This window comes from Rhineura floridana, chromosome 4, assembly GCF_030035675.1.
Source record: "Rhineura floridana isolate rRhiFlo1 chromosome 4, rRhiFlo1.hap2, whole genome shotgun sequence".
NCBI classification, from domain to species: Eukaryota; Metazoa; Chordata; class Lepidosauria; order Squamata; family Rhineuridae; genus Rhineura; species Rhineura floridana.
The window spans coordinates 168234541-168253974 of NC_084483.1; the positions used below are offsets into that span (position 1 = coordinate 168234541).

Genomic DNA, 19434 nt, shown 5'->3' on the forward strand with positions numbered 1-19434 from the left:
TTGCTATGAAGGCAGGAAAATGAGCATCACACGACCAGTCTGGATGCCGAGGAAATTTTTTTCTCAACCCTCTCAAGTGGCAACCAACTTACATTCATGTTAAATTTTGCATAACCTTAGGATAGAAGGCAACACTTGAAACAAAAGGATAGCAAGAGAGACAGGCAAATCTGCTTTACTTGTAGGTTTTAATTAGATTGAAGCTTTTTCTGAGTTGTTTGCTGTTGAACAAGGTTAAAGTCTCCATGATGTGCTGTGTCACCAAAGCAGAGCCAGGAGTTTTAGATCATTCCAAAAGGAAGTGGCTGGCTGTAGTGTCCTGATGCTGATACTCTACCCCCTCTCATTTATTGCCCTCTTGAATATAGGAGCCCCCAATAGCTAAAGTTGACACCCTTTCATCATTTTTCTTAGTCCTCCTTTGTAATGTATTTCTTTTATTTTTCTTTCTTTCCAGATGTGGTTGAGGCTGAAGTGAAGGAATTAATTCTTGATATTAAATATCCTGCTACTAAAAAACAGGTAAGGAAGAGCTTTATTCTGCAGAGTAATGCCTTTTAATCAGAATTAGGTAAATGGGGTATTGTGATTTTCTGCATACCTAACAGCTCTGTTTCCATATGCAGACATTTTAATTCTTTAAATTGGGACATAGACTGTAAGAATAAAGGGTAGCTTCATTTCCCACCAACATGCAGAATGTATAGCTTCCTGTTTCATAGGGGCTCTCTATCTCCTAGAACTGTCAATGCAATTGTGTGTTTGGGGGTGGTGGGGCTTGGCTCCTAGCAGTTGCCTTTAGCTGTCCAGGTAGACCACCCTCATACTTTGAGAAAGGTTATTTTAGATAACTACTAATGGGATTTATTTACAGCACATACTCTGGAATTTGTAATTTTGATTTGTGAGATCAGACCATAAACACAGGATTAATTTCTTAGGCATCTCTCCCCCATTACAGCTCTGATCCTCAACAGGTCACCCTTGGGTCACCATAAGCCCAGCAAAGCATTCCAACCCAAGACAGAGTATTGAAAACTGTCCTGATTCCTACCTATATATGGCATCTGCATTAGCTTTTTAATAATAGCATGAAATTGTGGAGAAATACTTACTCTGTATGTGTGGTATGTTTTACTGACAGGCACTAGAAAGCATTTTGGCAAATGAACGTTTGCCGCTGTCTTCTTTGACAAACATTGCACAAACGTTGATGGATACCTTAAAGAGTCAGGGTAAGTGAAAATGTATTTTGTAACCATCTAAGAGTAAGAAGAACCCTGCTGGATGAGACCAGAGGCCCATTCTATTCTCACTGGCCAACCAGATGCCTCTGGGAAGCCCACAAGCAAGACATGAAAGCAATTGCACTCCCTTCTGTTGTAGAATAGAGACAGTAGACATGTGGACAAATGGTTGTTCAGTTGCCTTGCAGAATACAGTGACTACTGGAACTTCACTGTCTTCTTGTGTGAAATCTTTTCCTCCCATGATCAGAAAGGTGACTGATTTTTTTTTATAATAGAAGTGGGACATTGCAAGGAATTGGGGGAGGTCTAGTTTTAGATTCTTCTTCCCACAACTGATCAATTATGGAGGGAAAGAATTCCCTCAGACCTAGCCCCTTCCCCCCCCTCCCACAGTTGCTTTGTTTAACTTCATCCCTGATGCAGTTATTGGAGAAAGGCAATTGGGCTTTTCCCTGTGACTAATCCCCCCCTCTCCACAATTACTATGGTGGTGAAGGGAGACTGTCTCTCCCTTGGCCCCCCTTTAAGTTTACCTGTGTGGTCACTTTCCTTCCCAGAGGGTGAGGGCTAATGCCTCTGCTTCAGGAGATACCGGGCAACTTGAAGGAAGCACACATGTGCTTCCCTTGTCTGTAGTGTTGGGGAGGGGGGTTGTTTCATTCCTCTATTTTTCTGTATGGACAGTGAATCCCAATAGAGATCCTCCCTCATATTTGGCCTTCTCAGAGTCTGCGTGCTGAGAGCTAGCTTACAGGCTGATTATTTGGTGGGAGATCCCTTTAATGTATTAGTTGCAAGATGATTAATTGAGCAGTGCAATCTTTAGTATGGCTTTTTAATACAAGGCAAACTAATTTCTGTACAGTGTAAATCTGAACTTGCAACAAAGAGATTTTCTACCACAGCGGTTTTCTGTTGTGACGTAATCATAATTTTCCCCACACTCTGACCATATACACTCCAATCTGTGTAAAATTAAACATTCTGACATACCTCTTTGTTAGTTCAGGTGCATATTGAGACAACCCTATGCTTGTTATTGTTGTGAAGTCCTGAGTTGCTTCAGTAGGAGGGAATCACACTGTGTGCATATTGAAGTCCCCCATAAGTAAAAACCTGGGGGACTTCATAACTAAATTGTGTGCTGTATACATACTGTGTGTGACAGATGTGCATGTCCAGTTTATATGTCAAAATGGGTGTGATGAAATGTTAACTCACATGGGGAATTCATCTTGTGCCCGCATGCTGTGAATAGCAGACTTTAAATTTTGTATTAAGTCTTTTCAATATCATGTTATTTAAGTGGCCTGTTTAAGTTTCTGCTTACAAAGAGAAACTGACACTTCCTTTGTCTGTAGGCAAGACTCACCTGATTTTAACCTGAAAAAACAGAATTCTCATGTGAGCAACTGTGCACTGGAAATATTGCTTAACAGGGAGTTTAATGAAGCTGCAAAGAGATTTTACAGCTCCACTGCACATTCATTAAGACTAATGTGTATCTCTCTCTCCCTCCCCTCCAGAGGTGGAATGTATTGATGAAGGGCTGCTACAGTTTTGTGCAAACAAACTGAAACTAATGCACCTTCATGAGTCAGTCAGCAAGCTAAATTCTCTCACTATACAGTGTGACATGGTGCCGTCTGATAACGTGAGTAGTGTGAACATTCTTTTTTGTGTAAGTAAGTAGTGGAGAATCCTTGGTGTGTACACTTGTATCTCTCTCTCCGTGTTAAAACAGAAAGACAAATATACAGACAATACTGGTGCTAAATAAAGCACTAATGCCTGTAAGTAAATAAATAAATAAATAAATAATTTATAAAACCATGATTGTCAACAACTGCCTAATTTTCTGTGACTAGGCTGATGGTATTCTGTATCAAGGAAATACGACTTAATTTTTTCCCATCATGTTTCTCAGGTTCATTTCTCATTTGTACCCAAAGTGGGTAAAGAGGCGCTTCATACATGATGTATTTTGTATACAGAAAAGTCTCTGTGAATAAATCCTTAATATTGCCACATACTATAATTATAATTAGTTAATTAGTTAAATTTGTATCCCACTCTTTCTCCAGGAAGGAGCCCATATGAAATACAATGCATGAGAGTTGAGCAGCAGCTGACCATTCCATGTACGGTAGGGCCCCGCTTTCCAGCGTTCCGCTGATGCGGCAGCTTTCAATCGGGAAATTCCTCGTTTTAAAGCCGATTTTGCCGTTTTGCGGCATTTTTGCGCGACGCAACCCATTAAAGTCAATGGGTTCCGCTTTACGGCGATTTCCGCTTTACGGCGGGGGCCTGGTCCCTAACCCGCCATATAAGCGGGGCCCTACTGTACTAACAACAAAATATACACTTGTGGTGCACTTCATGTTTGTGATGTTACACATACTTTTTCCTACACAGCTATTAAGATAATGTATGAAGTAACGTGAAGTTTTTACTGTCAGGAATGATGTTGTAATTTAAACAGTGTAACCAATACCTTTGTTGGTATTAACCTGTTAAACTGAGGTACACTTTAACTTATGCCTAGACCTTTTTTTAAAAAAAGCAGAACTAGTGGTTTTGTTTGTGTTCTTGCTTGCTTCATGCAGTATGACAAGAGGGGAAAAAAGCATTTTAAAGGTAACTTTTTAAGAATCTTATATTATTTAAGTAATAGGCAATTGCCTATTAGTCAGCGTTAGGCCAGCTGCTCATGCAATCTGGGACTTTTTTTTTAGAGGTGTCAATAAAGCAGCATTTGATTTGAGAGTATGGCAATGTGAGAAATGTGTTCCTGCATCCTCTGTCACATAGTAAAGCATCCTGGTAGGTGCGTCTCACATCATGTAACAAAATACAGCCCTTCGAATACGGGGAGTGCAGGTAGAATAGGTGGACAATTAGATACCAGGGTAGTTTCTAAACCCTGGTATGATAAAGAATGCGTTGCTTTAAAAAAGTCCCTTTTGGTGAGTTATAAACTCTATAGATCTCTGGATCTTCCAGCATTACCTCTAGAATACTTAGTGCTGAAAAGAAGCTATAAAAACCTGATAGCAGAAAAAAAAGAAAAGGGCACAACACGAGGCCTGGCAAAATCTAATTAAAGCCTCCGGGCTGAAGGACTCGGCCATGTTCTGGAGACTGGTAGCCAAGGGTTGGCAACCCAACTTAAGGGCTATGGATTCCCACATCCCGGTCGATGTCTGGGAAACTTACTTCCGTGGCATATATGCCAAGAAACACTCCAATGTGGAAATGAGAAGGGAGGAACGGTACTCTCTACCTGACTGGCCTCCTGTTACCATCTCTGAGACCCACTCCCTTATTCAATCTCTCAGAACAGGCAAAGCCCCGGGTAGCGATAATATTATGTCAGAAGTACTGAAGGAAAATATGGATTGGTGGGCGCCAGTTTTGGCAACCCTATTTACCGCAATTGACCAGTCCGTACAAATTCCGGTTCACTGGAAATTAGCAATTGTTATACCAATCTTTAAAAAAGGAAATAGAGGGAATCCAGCCAACTATAGGCCCATTAGCCTACTCAGTGTCATCAGCAAGTTATATGCTAAGCATTTACTTGAAAAATTAATTACCTGGCTGGAAGAGGAGAAAGTCATAGCCGATGAACAAGCGGGGTTTAGGACGGGAAGATTGACCATGGACCAAGGTCTTGTCCTCCAACACCTTGCTGAAAAATATTCTGCAATACCAAATGGGACTCTATTTGCTGTTTTCATAGATTTTAAATCGGCATTTGATTCGATCTCCAGGGACAGACTCTGGTATAAACTGGAGAACCTAAATATTGATAAAAGGCTGCTGCTTCTAATTCGCAGTCTACACGAGAACACTAGCTCAAGGGTTAGAGTTGATCGATCAGGGCATTTGTCAGCGCCAATTCCTACATTGAATGGAGTCAAACAGGGCTGCATTCTTGCCCCTACTCTTTTCAATCTGTACATAAACTCAATACCTAGTTACCTAAGGTCAGTAAATTCTCATTCCCCTAAATTGGGGAATAGGCCTCTGTCCATATTATTATATGCGAACGATGCGGTCCTCTTAGCTCAAACAAGTGTTGGCCTTCGGCGCCTCTTGAGGGCGCTCGTGGCCTACTGTAATGAGGAGATGCTTAAAATAAACTATGATAAAACCAAGGTGCTGATCTTCACCAAGAAAAAGATCACACACAAATGGCAAATAAATGACCATCCGATTCAGCAGGTCACAATCTATAGGTATCTGGGCATTATTTTCCATTCCTCTGGCTCCTGGAAACTGCAAGTTACCTATGCTACGGCGAATGCCCAGAGGACTGTCAAGGCGCTTTTATCTTTCTTCTATGGTAAAGGGGGGCAATATGTCCCCTCGGCGATCCAGGTGTTTAGTGCCAAGGTAATAGCTCAGATGCTCTATGGAGCGCAATTTTGTGCGCTCGAGGAGTATGGCCCTCTGGAAATTATCCAATCCAAGTTCCTAAGAGCCATTTTAGGCCTCCCCTCTTGTGTACCTAATGTGGCTATACGCCTCGAGGTCAGTCTTCTACTAATTGAATCCCGTGCCTGGATCTATAGAATCAATTACTGGCTCAAAATGATATTTACACCCATAGGATTGGCTCCCCTGACGCTAGAAGACCCATTTCATTCTAGATGGAAGCGACGTGTATACAACAAACTTTACGCCCTGGGTTTTTCGCCTGAGGTTCTCATAGAGCTTGGGTTCACTAAGGCCAAAATAGCCATCCAGCAACGGATCAAGGATATAGAATTACAGAATAATTTAAGTTTGGCTGCGGCATATTCTAATCTGAGTCTAAATCAAAGAGTATTTTCTTCTATGTCTTATTTAACAAATCTAACTGTGGCCAAATATAGAAAAGCTTTTACTCCGGCCAGATTCAATGCTTTGCCATCTGCCCTGCTCGATGGTAGGTATAATAGAGTGCCCTATCAAGATCAAGTTTGTCCATGTGAAGCACGGGAGGTGGAGACGATTGGACATGTTCTTTTGAACTGTCCTTTTTACCGAAACCTCCGGCACGTTCTTATTACTCCTATCTTACACGAGCTTTCTGTAAAGTCTGAAGCTGACTATCTCCATCTTTCGTTAGCAGACACTAGCCCAATGGTGACACTCAGGGTAGCTAAATTTTGTGCAGCGGCCACCACCTGCAGACAGAAGATTTTAGATATGAATAAATTATTTGGATTATTGGTTCCTTTTATATACTTTAGTATTCCTAATTTTATACACTTTATGCCTCCTAATGGTTTTATTGTAAATCATATATTGTGTCATTTGTGTCATTTGTGTATTGTGTTCATACTATGTTGGCTGGTCCATGACCGAAATAAATTCATTCACTCAATACAGCCCTTCAGCTCAGCAAAATCTCTTGCATGAGCCCTGTTAGATAGGAAATTGTGATGAAGAGAATCAAATGATAATCTTTCCAGAATAGATATGATCTTCATGATTGCATGTTTGACTTATTGCTTTTAAGGACTTGGCTAAATTACTCAGATTAGATGAAAAAGAGTTTACTAGGCTGCAGATGTTACTGGAGAATTACAAGCAGCAGAGCACCCAGCCTTGTGTTCATTTTGAGGAGGATAAAGATGGTGTGCTGCCCGTGAAAACTTTCTTGGAGTATTTGGATTATGATGAAAAGGATGGGATCAATGTGAAGAAGATAGATGAGAGAGAATATGTGGCGTTAGGTATGTATGTTTGATAGTAAACACTCCCTTGGGTGTCTCCAGTATATGCATTATGCTCCCCTGCTTCCAAGGGCTTCTCCATTCATGTCTGGCCAGAGCTGCCCCATCTATTAAAATGATTAATTGGAAAGATCCTTGTGTAAGAGCTCCATAAGGACACTGGAGTGAATAGAGGGCTTTGGATCAAGTGACAGCAGGCTAAAGGACTGCCTCAGCCTGTTCAGGTGTATAGTAGACCACATGTAGAAAGGAGAGGAAGAATGTATGGAGCTCCCATTAGTCTGATTTACTGCTGATTTGAATTGGCCCAATCTGCATGCATGCAGGTTGCTTTGTTTGCAAGCAGAAAGTCTTCAGTGGGTTAAATGTCATTTTTAATTGATTGGGGAAACTGTGTGGTGTGTTTCTGTGTGTGTATAGGAAGCTTTCTTTTCTGGAAATGTTTACATGGAGAAAGTTCAATAGAAGAAATGTGCCAGACACTAGAATCTGCTGGATTTAGCCCCCAACTACTATTGGTGAGTCCTATACTATCTTTACTTGTTTATTCTTCGACGTTGTCAAGACCTCCAATCTAGCTGCTCTCTGCCAATGTCTTGCTTGTTGACAAGCCAGCATATGAGAAATGGCCCACAGTCTCAGAGTAGAAATGGTAGCTTTGGGGGATGGGATCAGCACATGGGATATGCTGATGGAGGAGATGTAGAAAAGAGAAGAGGGTGACATGGTGAGGAGAGCTGTATATGGCGGTTGGGGTTATTGTCTGATTTTGTGTGTTGTGTTGCATGCACATATCTATAATGAAATTGCTTCCAATATAATATATGTTAAGCTACTGTTCTTCTGTAACACCATGATAAATGTAATGAAATTTGCTACTCAAAATCTCTCATGGAATGCAAATGGTGGGGTGGGGAGAAGAAGAAAGTGTGGTGAAAGTGAGAGAAAGAGACCTAACTAATATGAAGCAGGAGATTTAAGTTTTGCACAGTGTATTAATGCCACAGGGAGCTTATTGCTATTGAAAAGATAATGTAGAGGCCAGCAGAATAACATATTTATTGATTTATAAGCTTATTAGCAACCTTGAGCCTGGCAGTGTTTGGAAATTCTAAGAAACCAAAAAATCAGTGCAGTTTTGAAAGCTTCAGCCCACCATCTTGATTCAAACTGGCGTCCAATTGTATTCACACACAGTAGTTGTAGTAGTTAATTTTATTGTGACTTTGAGCCATAGGCCTTATGCACAAATACAGATACAGGTAGAAATACATACATGCTTTCCGTTAAAAAATTATTACATTTTGTAAAATAATAAGTGGCTATATTGAGCTTGGAGAATTTATGATGAAAGATTCTCTTAGTTTTTGAGCGGCCAGAGCAAAGTTGGCTACTGCAATAGTCACTGGGTTAAAATTATCGCATAAAAGCATACTGACCAATTCCTTATCTGGACAGGGTACTAAAACCTCTAAAAAAGGCGATAAGAACTTCCATCTAGGATTTTCATAGAATGGGCAATACAGTAAATAGTGAGCTAAATCCTCTATGGCCTTGCAGCCGTATATACAAAGGCGTTGAGCCACAGGTATGCCACTATAACGGCCTTCTAAGTAAGCTGTTGGCATGGCCTGAAAACGGAGGGCAGTAAAAGCCCTTCTAATATTAGCTCTATCAAGCGTGCTCACGTAGTTTGTCAGAGAGTGGTTGAGTTTGAAAAGGGGATACCAGGGCGAAAAGGGAGCTGTCACTATGGATGCCCGGTCCTGGTGAGCATCACAGTCAAAAAACCATTTGCGGAGGGCAACTTTGTTTAATTCCAGCAGTTTATCTTGGGAAAGTTCATATTTAGAGAGTATTGTGTTGCAATCTGATGCCCAACCACCAGATCGCAATTGTTCGTACCAGCACTGTTTGACCAAGGCAGAGTCATCCATTTTGAGGATTCTAAGCCAGTAGCGAATGTGGGCTAGATCGATACGTGCTGCGATTGAGGGGAGGCCTAGCTCCGCTCTGAGGTGGGGAGTCGGAGTCCCCGATGGAAGGCCTAGCACCTGTTTCATGAATTGATTTTGAATTGGCTCTAAGGTGGTTCTAGCAGATGTTCCCCACAGCTCTGATCCATATAGGATCTTCGGGAGTATTTTAGTTTTGAGAATTTTGAGCATGGGGAGAATAAGTTGGCCACCATGGGAGAAAAAAAACCTTTTAGCTAGGCCCAAAATCTGGGTACCCGCTAAAGTCGTTGCTTTTAGCTGTGGAGCCCAAGAGAGCCTATTAGACAGGTGAATTCCGAGATATTTAAAGTCGGAGACTTGTTCGATGGGGACCCCGTTTAAAGACCAGTTATTTTTGGTGTTCATAAATTTGCTGCATATCATGATTTTAGATTTAGATTGATTTATCGCTAGGTTCTGGGATTGGCAATATTCCTCTAGTTTTAAGAGCATTCTTTTAAGGCCGATTTTGGTTAGGGAGCAAAGACTGGCATCCAATTGTATTCACACACAGGTAAAAACCTGCTCCTTGATCTCCGGAACCATCATGCAAAATTTGGTTATGATACCTGAAGAGGTATCTAAATACATAGCAAACAGACAACTTTTCAAAATATGTAATAAATTTATATACCACCTGTTGCAACCTGTCTCAAGCGAGTGTACAGGTGAAAGTAGTAAGATGGTGCAGTCCCAATAAGCTACAGCTGATAACCCAGTGGACACCAATAATTAAGTTCGAAATGTCTTAGTGGTAATTTCAAATCCCCTTTAGAATTGGGAGCTTGATCATCGATGGCTTTTTGCCAAGGTGCTTAGGAGGGGCAATCTTCTGATTTTCCACAGGTAGCCTGTCATCAGATTGGGCTTTACTGCCATCTAGCGTCCGAAGGCAAGAATGCACTAGAGTTAAAACCTGGGCCTCGGGCCCCTCCCACTCCAGTCTTCATTCTTGCCTTCGTCCGAAGCAGGTTATATTGCTGAACAGAGCGTAGATAAGCTGTTATTCCTTTTTTCCCTCCCCACCTTGGTGCTTGGAGGGTGTGCTTTTGTTCCCGTATTTTATTTTTCCGTTTTTTACTTCGGAAACTTCCCTTTTTCTTGTATTTTCTTTTCTTTCCTTGGCGGGTTTTTCCCCCTTCTTTTTGGTGTCTGGGGTTTCTTTCGGGGGTGCATTGCTGGGGTTTTTCTAGCAGCGGCTGTTGCTTGGCCGCTAAGGGGTCCCGCGGCTGCGGCTCCCCCCCGTTCCGCCTCGGCACAGGATAGCTTGTGGCTGCGGCTATCTCACGGGCTCTCCGCCCGTTCCTGCGCTCCCAGGGCAGCGTTTTTTGCTCTTCTCGCCAAGAGCCTGCTACAGGCTTTTTAGCCCCCATTTGCACAGGATAGCGTGAGGCTGCGGCTACTTCATGGGCTCTCCGCCCGTTCCCGCGCTCCCGGAACAGCGTTTTCTGCTTGCGGCTGCGGCTACCTCACGGGCTCTCCACCCGTTCCCGCGCTCCCAGGGCAGCGTTTTCTGTTCTCCTCGCCAAGAGCCTGCTACAGGTTTTCTAGCCCCCATTTTGGGGGTTTTGTCTCTCGGTGGCGGAGACGAGCTACCGCCTCCTCTCCTACGCCTCCGATAACGTTTTTTCCTCGTGGAAGCCTATACGACCTCGCGGCCGCCATTTTTATTCATCAATTTTTCATTTTCGCCTTTTTCCAGTTTTACGTTGCTGAACTCAGCCAATTCAGAGTTTGCTTATATTATTATATGAGATACCTATCTAGTTTGAGCTGCTTGTATTTTAGTGATACCACACCTTCCCCATTGTGTGTGTGTATCCCTTTATGTGCACCACGTTTTGATGTAAGCCCCTTCTGTTGGTGGCACCCTAGTTTCGTCAGTGCACTTTGGCGGTACCGCACCTTCCCCATTGTGTGCGTGTACCTAGCCCTGGCCACGCTGCGTTTTTCAAAGCCCTTTTTTCCTGGCAGTGTAATTAGCGGTCTCGCACCTACCTCATTGTGTGCGTGTACTTAGCTGGTGGCCAATATTGCAACTCGACTCCCCCCTTATATTTTGGAGTCCTGATTGCTTAGTGGGGTCTTAGTATTTATTGGTGGGCGTACACCCACTTATTTTTGGATGCCATAGTGAACCTCCTCCTATTTCTCTTGGCACCTGGCCCCCAGTCTGCATCCTGCTCTGTACTATTTCTAGCTCAGAACTGTCACAGCACCTTCCCCATTGTGTGCGTGATCCCGACACTGACATGGCGGATCTGAACCCAGAGGTGGCACAAACCTCAGGAACAGGTCGTCAGAGCATCGCTCCACCTCAACGCAGGCCAGCTAAACATAAGCACGCTAAAGCCTTAGCAAAGACTAAACATCTGTCTGGCCATGGGGCGTCCAAAAGGGCACGCTATGTTTCACCCCCGCTCCCGGAGAAACCTCTGCACCCAGCGGTTCCTGCGCTTTTTCAGTCTCCTTCTGAGTCGTCAGAGGATGAGTTTGAAGGCTTCCCCAGCCAAACTCCTCGCCAATCTGACATCTCCTGACTCCTCTGACTCCATCTGTGCAGACTCACGTTCCTCTAGAGGAACAGGCCCTACCCACTCCCCCTCCTCCAGGGATACAGTTGACTCCAGATTTTCTGCTCCAACTATGAGAGCTGCTTGGGTGCTTATTTCAACCTCAGCCTCCTCCATAACTATCCCCTCAGCCTGGAGCCTCGCGGCAGTCCAACTCTGCGAGACAACCTGGCTGCAATGATGGTGCCCCGCCACCCTCGCCTAACCCATATGATGTCGTCAGGGGCATATTGGGTGTAGAGCCCTCACAGATGGATGACTACTTGAACTTCTTCCAGACCAACCCTGATGAATGGAGTGGGGAATCTGACCCAGATGAGGATTTTTCTTATCGCCTCTTTGACCCGGCAGATTTCACTCCTCTGTCACGCAGAGTAATGGACACCCTCGGCATTCAACCAGAACAAACACAACCGGTTGCCCCTCCTGTGAAGGGTGCCAGAGTTCTCAAATACCCCAGATCAGTGAATCATTTCATCCCTGTGCCAGATCCCATTAACAAGCTGGCCAGAGAAGAATGGGCCCATCCTCTCTGCCCGCGCCGCTCCTCTCCATTGGCCAACAAGCTGTATACCCTCACCCCGGAATTCATGTCATTCCTGAACGTCCCGGGGGTGGACCAACCTATCTCCAATCTTGTGTCTCTCCTCCCGAAAGAGGGAGACTCACAGCTCAAGGATCCCTCTGAGAGGCAGCTCGACTTTGTCCTACAAAAGAACCATGAGGCATCCGCTCACTCCATCCGGGCCTCTGCTGCCGCCTCCATCTTTTCTCGGGCCTCCATGATGTGGCTAGATGACCTTCTAGACAATCCTAACCCAGATCCCGCCAAACTACAGAAGGGTCTCCTCAAAGTACACAAGGCGGCTGCATTTGTGGCTGACGCCACGTTAGACGCAACCCACCAAGGTGCACGGGCCCTTGCGGCTGAAATTGTAGCTCGTCGAACCCTATGGCTCCAACATTGGGACGCTGATTCTATCGCCAGAACTAACTTATCCATAGCTCCATACTTGGGTTCTATGCTCTTTGGCGAGGACTCACTTAAAGCAGTCCTTGTCGACCAAGGACAATCGTAAGCCTGCCCTAGCAACAGCCAGAAGAGATGACCACAGACCATTTTGGCGGTTTACTCCTTACCGCCCCTTCCAGCCCTTTCGGAGAGGACGACCTGGGGGACGAGGACGGGATACCAGGCCTACAGATTTCCGTTCCTCCAAGGCACCCTGGCCCAGACAACGCTTCCAGTTCAGAGGCCAATACCAAGGCAGGCAAGCCCCTTCAGCCTCTTATGGCAGAGGAGCCCGTCAGCGCAGGCAGTTCTGACTCCATTCCCATTGGAGGCAGACTCTCCGTCTTCTCCAGTGCCTGGCTCTTTCTGACACACATCTCTTGGGTCAGGATTATCTTCACCCAGGGGTACAACATAGAATTTTGGCGGACCCCCCCCCGGACAGATTTTGCCTCTCCCCCGTTTCCAAGTCACGCAGGACGGCTATGCAAGACGCCCTACGACATCTGCTAGACATAGCCGCTATAGAGCCTGTACCCCCATCCGAAAGGCTACAAGGCATGTACTCTGTCCTCTTCACGGTCCCCAAGCGAGATTCCTCATGGGGGACGGTCCTAGACCTCAAGTGTCTCAACCGCTTTGTCAAATACCGCCGCTTCAAGATGGAGTCACTGGTGTCTATTGTGGAAGTTTTACAACAAGGGGATTTCCTCGCATCCATCGACCTGAAGGATACTTATTTACACATTCCAATTTGTCCGGATCACAGACGATTCCTGAGATTCGCACTAGGCCACCACCATTTCCAATACCGTGCCATGCCATTTGGCTCCTCGAGTCTTCACCAAGGTGATGACCACCATGGTGGCATCTCTTCGCCTACAGGGGGTTCACATTTATGCCTATCTCAACGACCTCCTCCTTCGAGCATGCTCCCGGGACTTGGCCAACAGACAACTCTAGTTCACCCTAGACGCCCTAGACTCTCACAGCTGGCTGGTCAATGCCAAAAAGAGTCACCTGCAGCCAACCCAGCGCCTCCAGCACCTGGGGGCTATACTGGACACGTCTTTAGCCATGTTTTTCCTGTCCCCAGATCGTATTGCCTCCATCACAGCCATGGCAACCACTCTGATACATCGCTCAAGGGCAGATGTCATGCTCCTGGCACAGTTCCTCGGGTCAATGATCTCCACAATTCACATCGTCCCGTGGGCTCGACATCATTCGAGACCTCTACAATGGGCACTCCTACCGTTTCAGGCGGACATTACCAAGTCCAACCATCGTGTGATTCCGCTGGACCCATCGCTGAAGGACTCATTCTGCTGGTGGGTAACGACAACACACCTCAGCAAGGGGACACCATTTCGGGACCCAGCCAGAGTCTTAATCACCACAGATGCCAGTCTGTCCGGCTGGGGAGCCCATTGCAACTCCACCTTCGTTCAGGGCGTGTGGTCCACTCAGGACCTAAGTCACAACATAAACTGGCTGGAGCTCAGAGCTGCTCATCTGGCCCTTTGGCACTTCCAGCCACTGTTCTCTCTACAACACGTCCTCATCCGTACAGACAATGTTTGCATGAAATCTCATAACAGACGGGGGTACCAGGTCCAGGGTTCTGCAAGAAGAGGCGACCCGAATCTTCGACTGGGCCGAGAACCATCTATTGTCGTTACGAGCAGAACATCTCAGTGGGGTTCTAAACGTGACCGCCGATTGGCTCAGCAGGTAACATGTCAACTCGGGAGAATGGAAGCTTCATCCGGCAGTATTCCACCTCCTTCAGCGACGGTTTGGCGCCCTCTCAGTGGACCTCTTCGCTTCCAGCCACAACTGCCAGCTGTCTCGTTACTTCTCGAGGTACCTAGAGCCGACGGCAGAAGCAGTGGATGCGCTGACGACACCATGGCCAGATGGGCTTCTGTATGCCTTCCCTCCGATATCCCTCCTGGGCAGGACGTTGACGAAACTCCGACAAGAAGGGACTCGGATTCTCCTGATAGCACCATACTGGCCTCGCAGACCTTGGTTCTCGGACCTTCTCTCGATGTCTGTTGTGGATCCCTGGACCCTTCCAGTCAGGCCGGATCTTCTTACCCAGGGACCAGTTTGCCATCCAGATCCGACCTGGCTGAGCCTGACGGCCTGGCTTTTGAAAGGATGCAGTTGAATACTGCCGGACTTTCTCAGGGGGTAATAGACACTATCTTAGCATCAAGATGACCGTCAACTACTCGCATTTACCAGAGTACTTGGCGTGCCTTTTCCAACTGGTGCACTTCCAAAGGCTTTTCGGCACCTCTCGCCACTGTACAGCATGTTCTACAGTTCCTATACAGAGGTCTGACATTGGGACTGCGACCAAACACTCTGCGTCGTCATGCCTCCACCATCTCCTCAATACTATCCATCTCCTCTTCAGCCGCCCCCCTGGGAGCTCACCCGCTCATCAAACGTTTTTTAAGAGGGGCTGCCCGCCTTTCTCTGCCCGTACGCCACCACTTTCCTTCCTGGAACCTCTCTAAGGTCTTGCAAGCCTTACAGCGCCCTCCGCTTGAGCCTCTTGCTTCAGTACCTCTCAGACTGTTATCTTACAAGGTACTTTTCCTCGTTGCTATTACTTCTGCAAGACAAATCTCGGAGCTACATGCCTTATCATCGGTCCGTCACCTCTGCATGTTTCATAAGGACTCAGTAATTCTGCGGGTTGATCCATCCTTCTGTCCAAAGGTCAACTCAGTATTCCATTGTGGCCAGGATATTGTACTCCCATCATTCTGCCCAAAGCCGGTCCATCCCCTCGAAAAGGCCTGGCATTCGCTGGATGTTAGGAGAGCACTTAAGGTTTACCTCTCTCGCACCCAAGACATCAGGCAGACAGAAGCATTATTTGTATCCTTTCACCCTAGGTCTTTGGGAAACAAGATTTCCAAGTCCACTTTGTCCTGTTGGCTACGAGCCTGTATTTCCCTCGCATATCAGTCCCTTAATTTGCCAGTGCCGTCTAACATCACGGCTCATTCCACCAGGTCAGCTGCTGCAACGGCGGCATTTCTAACTAATGCACCTCTTACTGACATATGCAGGGCGGCGGTATGGGCTACCCCTAACTCCTTCATGAAGCATTATAAGATTGATCGCTATGCTTCGGCTGATGCCTCCTTCGGGAGACGTGTCCTGCAACATGTCCTTTCTGATTTGTAAATTCCTAAGGATTCCTCCCTATTAGGGGGCTGCGTTGGTACATCCTAATCTGATGGCAGGCTACCTGTGGAAAATGGTCCATTGAACTCACCTGAAGGGTGATTTTCGCAGGTATGCCTGCCATCACGTCCCTCCCTTGTGGGGGATTTCTGAAAAATTTGTTCCTTTTTGTATATTTCATAGGCTATAGGCTTAGTGCTCTGTCTAGTTTTCTCTTCGTTAAAACCTGTACTTTAGATTGCAAGTTCTATGATGTTTCCTGTTTCGGTTTTCTTTCTCTGTGTTCCTTGCTGCTGGGGCCTTTGGCCTCTGGTTCCTTTCAGATATACCACTTCGGACTTGTCACAATGAAGACTGGAGTGGGAGGGGCCCGAGGCCCAGGTTTTAACTCTAGTGCATTCTTGCCTTCGGACGCTAGATGGCAGTAAAGCCCAATCTGATGGCAGGCGTACCTGTGAAAATCACCCTTCAGGTGAGTCCAATGGACCAATCTATTCTTAATTGAAATATTCTAAATCCTTTTTCCCTGTGCCTCTCTCAGTCTCTGCTTCTCAGTGTGTGGCTTTCTAAGGAAAAAGATATTCTTCACAGAACACAGTCAATTTGCTGTCTTCATGCGGCACTGTCCCTTCTGAGCAAAATGACAGGTGAGATGAGTTCATAGAATGGAAATGGGCAAAATGCGAACTTCTTGAAAAATGGTCCACTGAACTGACTCTGCAAGCAATCATTAGAACAGTGAATAAAGCTAAACCTAGTGTTGCAAGTGAATGTATTTTGAAATACACGAACCAATGGTGAAAAATGGAGAAGTTTGTCTGTGGTTATACTAATGTTTTCATTATGGTACCTAGGAGACCTGAACTTCTGCACACTCGGGTGCAACAGACCTTTCAAATATCTCCTTGCTTAGTTGTGCTGACTGGAAATTTTATATCCCACCCCCATTATTCTGTTTTTAACCTTGTGTTTGTATTCAAATGCTGGCATAGAAACCTGAGCTTCCAGATGAGCTTTCTAGCTCTTGCATGTTAAGGGTTATTTCTATTGTTATCAGCACTTCCTGTTATTCATGTAGTGTTTTTAATTTGCTCCAGGGCTTTCCAGCTTCTTTGCTTTTCATCATTCCAGGGAAGTTAATCACAATGACTGTGATACAAATCCAGAGCCTCACAATTGAATCATAAGGTGGCATGCAACGTGGTACCAGGCCTCCTGCATCCAAGCCTATCTTTGTGTTGCTGGACCACACTGATAGCTTTCCTAGATTTTTTTTTATTTTTTTAGTGGGGCTCTCTTGGGCAAATAATTTCTCTGGAAATATTTTCTACTTCCTTCCTTGTTAAGAAACATGGACTTAGTTGTGACTCTTGCAGTATCAGTTTGGCCACAGCGCGCTCTCCTTTTCCCGCCATCCCTAAGCTCATTAAACAACGAGAAGGGATTTTCTTGAAAACAAAACCACAAAGGGTTGTATCCAGTGGTAGTCCTACTCAGAATAGACCAAATGAAGTTTATGAACAGGACTAGCATTGGATACAACCCAAAGATTTTCATGATCAATTTCTTGCGGAACATCTTTATTTCCCCTACTATAGTGACACCATTTTAACTGATACCATTTCCAGAACTTCTAAGATTATTAACTTAATGCATTGTGATTTCTGCATAATTATTTGGTTGTATACCATGGGTATTTCAAGACACCCCTTCCTTGGAGTGTTGCACTTGAATGAAATGTAGTGGCCCATTGTTTGATGCAAATGTGCAGAATTTTGTAGTTTTCACATAGATAGAGGTAAAATGATAAACAAAAACAATAGGATTGCTATTGTAGGTTCATAAACTCTACATGCCAGATTGATACGATTGCCATTTAACTTGATTGTATAGATATGCCAAATGGACCAACAGGTTATGGTAGAGGTTTCTTTTGTGTGAGGCTTACAGAACTCAGGAGCTGACAACACCAGCAAATATCAGGTCCTTTCTTAAAAGTCGTATGCCTCCTTTTCCTTTCAAAATTCTCAGGGAATGTGTGGCTCCAGCATTTTTTGGAGATGTGTGATGATATGTGCACATGTTGCAGCAGGCAACATTTTAGAAGATCCAGTCCCAACTACATATTTGAGAAGAGGCATCCCTTATTCTTAGAGAGAACCCACAGTTTTTGTAATTTTGTCTTTAAAAAAAAGTGTGAAAATGGGTCAGAAGGTTTTTAAACACATTGACCTAATTAACCAAACATTGTGGGTTGGATCGAAACTTACCATGAGCAGAGTTCATAGGATGTTCCCACTGGTGGAAGGGATGGCGGTTGAGGTGATTCTTGCTGATCTCTCCTTCCCCCAATGCTCCCTTGAAAAATTGCTTTGGGGGGGTTGGGGAACCTATTGGAACAGTATGGGAGGTAGTGCAGAGGCTGCAGGTGGAATATATATATATTTGTAAAAAATCATCTTCTGCACTTTCCTCCATCAGGAGTCTCTGCTAGATTGGAATCTCTTCTGTGAATGGAAGGAGCTGTTCCATTCATGGAAGATGATGTTTGGATCCAGCCATGTAGTCTTACAAACTGATACTGTGTTTATCCGGCTGGCTTTGTTAAAAATGCATTTTCTTTCATTCTTATTTATTTTATATTCTGCTAATTTGACTTGACTAGCTGTACATCTGAGTTTCCCACTTTTTGTGTTAGTTGCTATGGATGAGGCTTGGGATTCTCAGTCAGTCTCCCCCTGGTGGCAGCAAATGCGCACAGCTTGTATTCAGTCTGAGAATAATGGAGCTGCTTTATTATCCGCTCACGTTGGGCATTCTGTAACAGCACAGATAACTGATGGCATAGCAGAGAAAAAGGTAAGTAACTTAGCTTTCTTTCCCTCCCCCACGTAGCAATTGCTGCTTTCCTGAAAGAAAACTATATTACCTGCTGTGATCTGCTGATTTTAATATATTGGCCATTTGGAAAGTTCTAGGTATATGAGATATGCAAGTTCCAGGCCCCTGGTTTGTTAAAATGAAACATGTGATTAATGTAGTATACTAGGAGGATAAAGCTGAATATCACATTTTACTTACACATTGTGTTTCCCATGGGCATAGTTAAACTATGGAATTCGCTCCCGCAAGAGGCAGTGATGGTCACCAACTTGGATGGCTTTAAAAGAGGATTAGACAAATTTATGGAGGATAAGGCTATCAGTGGCTAAGAGCCACCATAGTCAGAGGCAGCATGTTTCTGAAAACCATTTGCAAGAAGCCGCAGGAGGGGAGAGTGCGCTTGCATTTAGGTCCTTCCTGTGGGCTTCCCATGGGCATCTGGTTGGCCACTGTGAGAACAGGTTGCTGGACTAGGTAGCAGGCTTATGTTTTCAGAAATTATGTTCTTAGTTGTTGGGTTCTTTCTCAGCAACTGAATGTTACAGGCACATATGCTTTTTGTTAAGAGTTCTGGGAAGTTCAGCTTTCATATAAACAATTTTCAGCTCTTACTGTGCAGATAATGATGATGTACTTATTAACATTTTTATCACACCCTTCAGTGAAGGAGCTCAAAATGGAGCTCAAGATAACATATATGATCTCGTACCATGTTTTATCTTCATAACCTGAAATAGGTTAGACTTAAACATGGCAATGGTAAAATCTTTTGTTGGTATCCAT

General features: G+C 44.7%; 1 protein-coding gene across 2 annotated transcripts in view; it reads left to right on the forward strand.

Annotated features, from left to right (window-relative positions):
* The window catches only part of RAB3GAP2 (RAB3 GTPase activating non-catalytic protein subunit 2), a 65226-nt gene that overhangs the window by 31065 nt on the left and 14727 nt on the right, over nt 1-19434 (forward strand). For both annotated transcript variants that reach the window (XM_061625167.1, XM_061625168.1), the window contains exons 17-23: nt 458-522; nt 1145-1235; nt 2777-2904; nt 6760-6976; nt 7397-7494; nt 16310-16415; nt 18467-18627. In XM_061625167.1, the coding sequence (XP_061481151.1) occupies nt 458-522; nt 1145-1235; nt 2777-2904; nt 6760-6976; nt 7397-7494; nt 16310-16415; nt 18467-18627 (866 nt within the window). The remainder of the gene's footprint in view (nt 1-457; nt 523-1144; nt 1236-2776; nt 2905-6759; nt 6977-7396; nt 7495-16309; nt 16416-18466; nt 18628-19434) is intronic.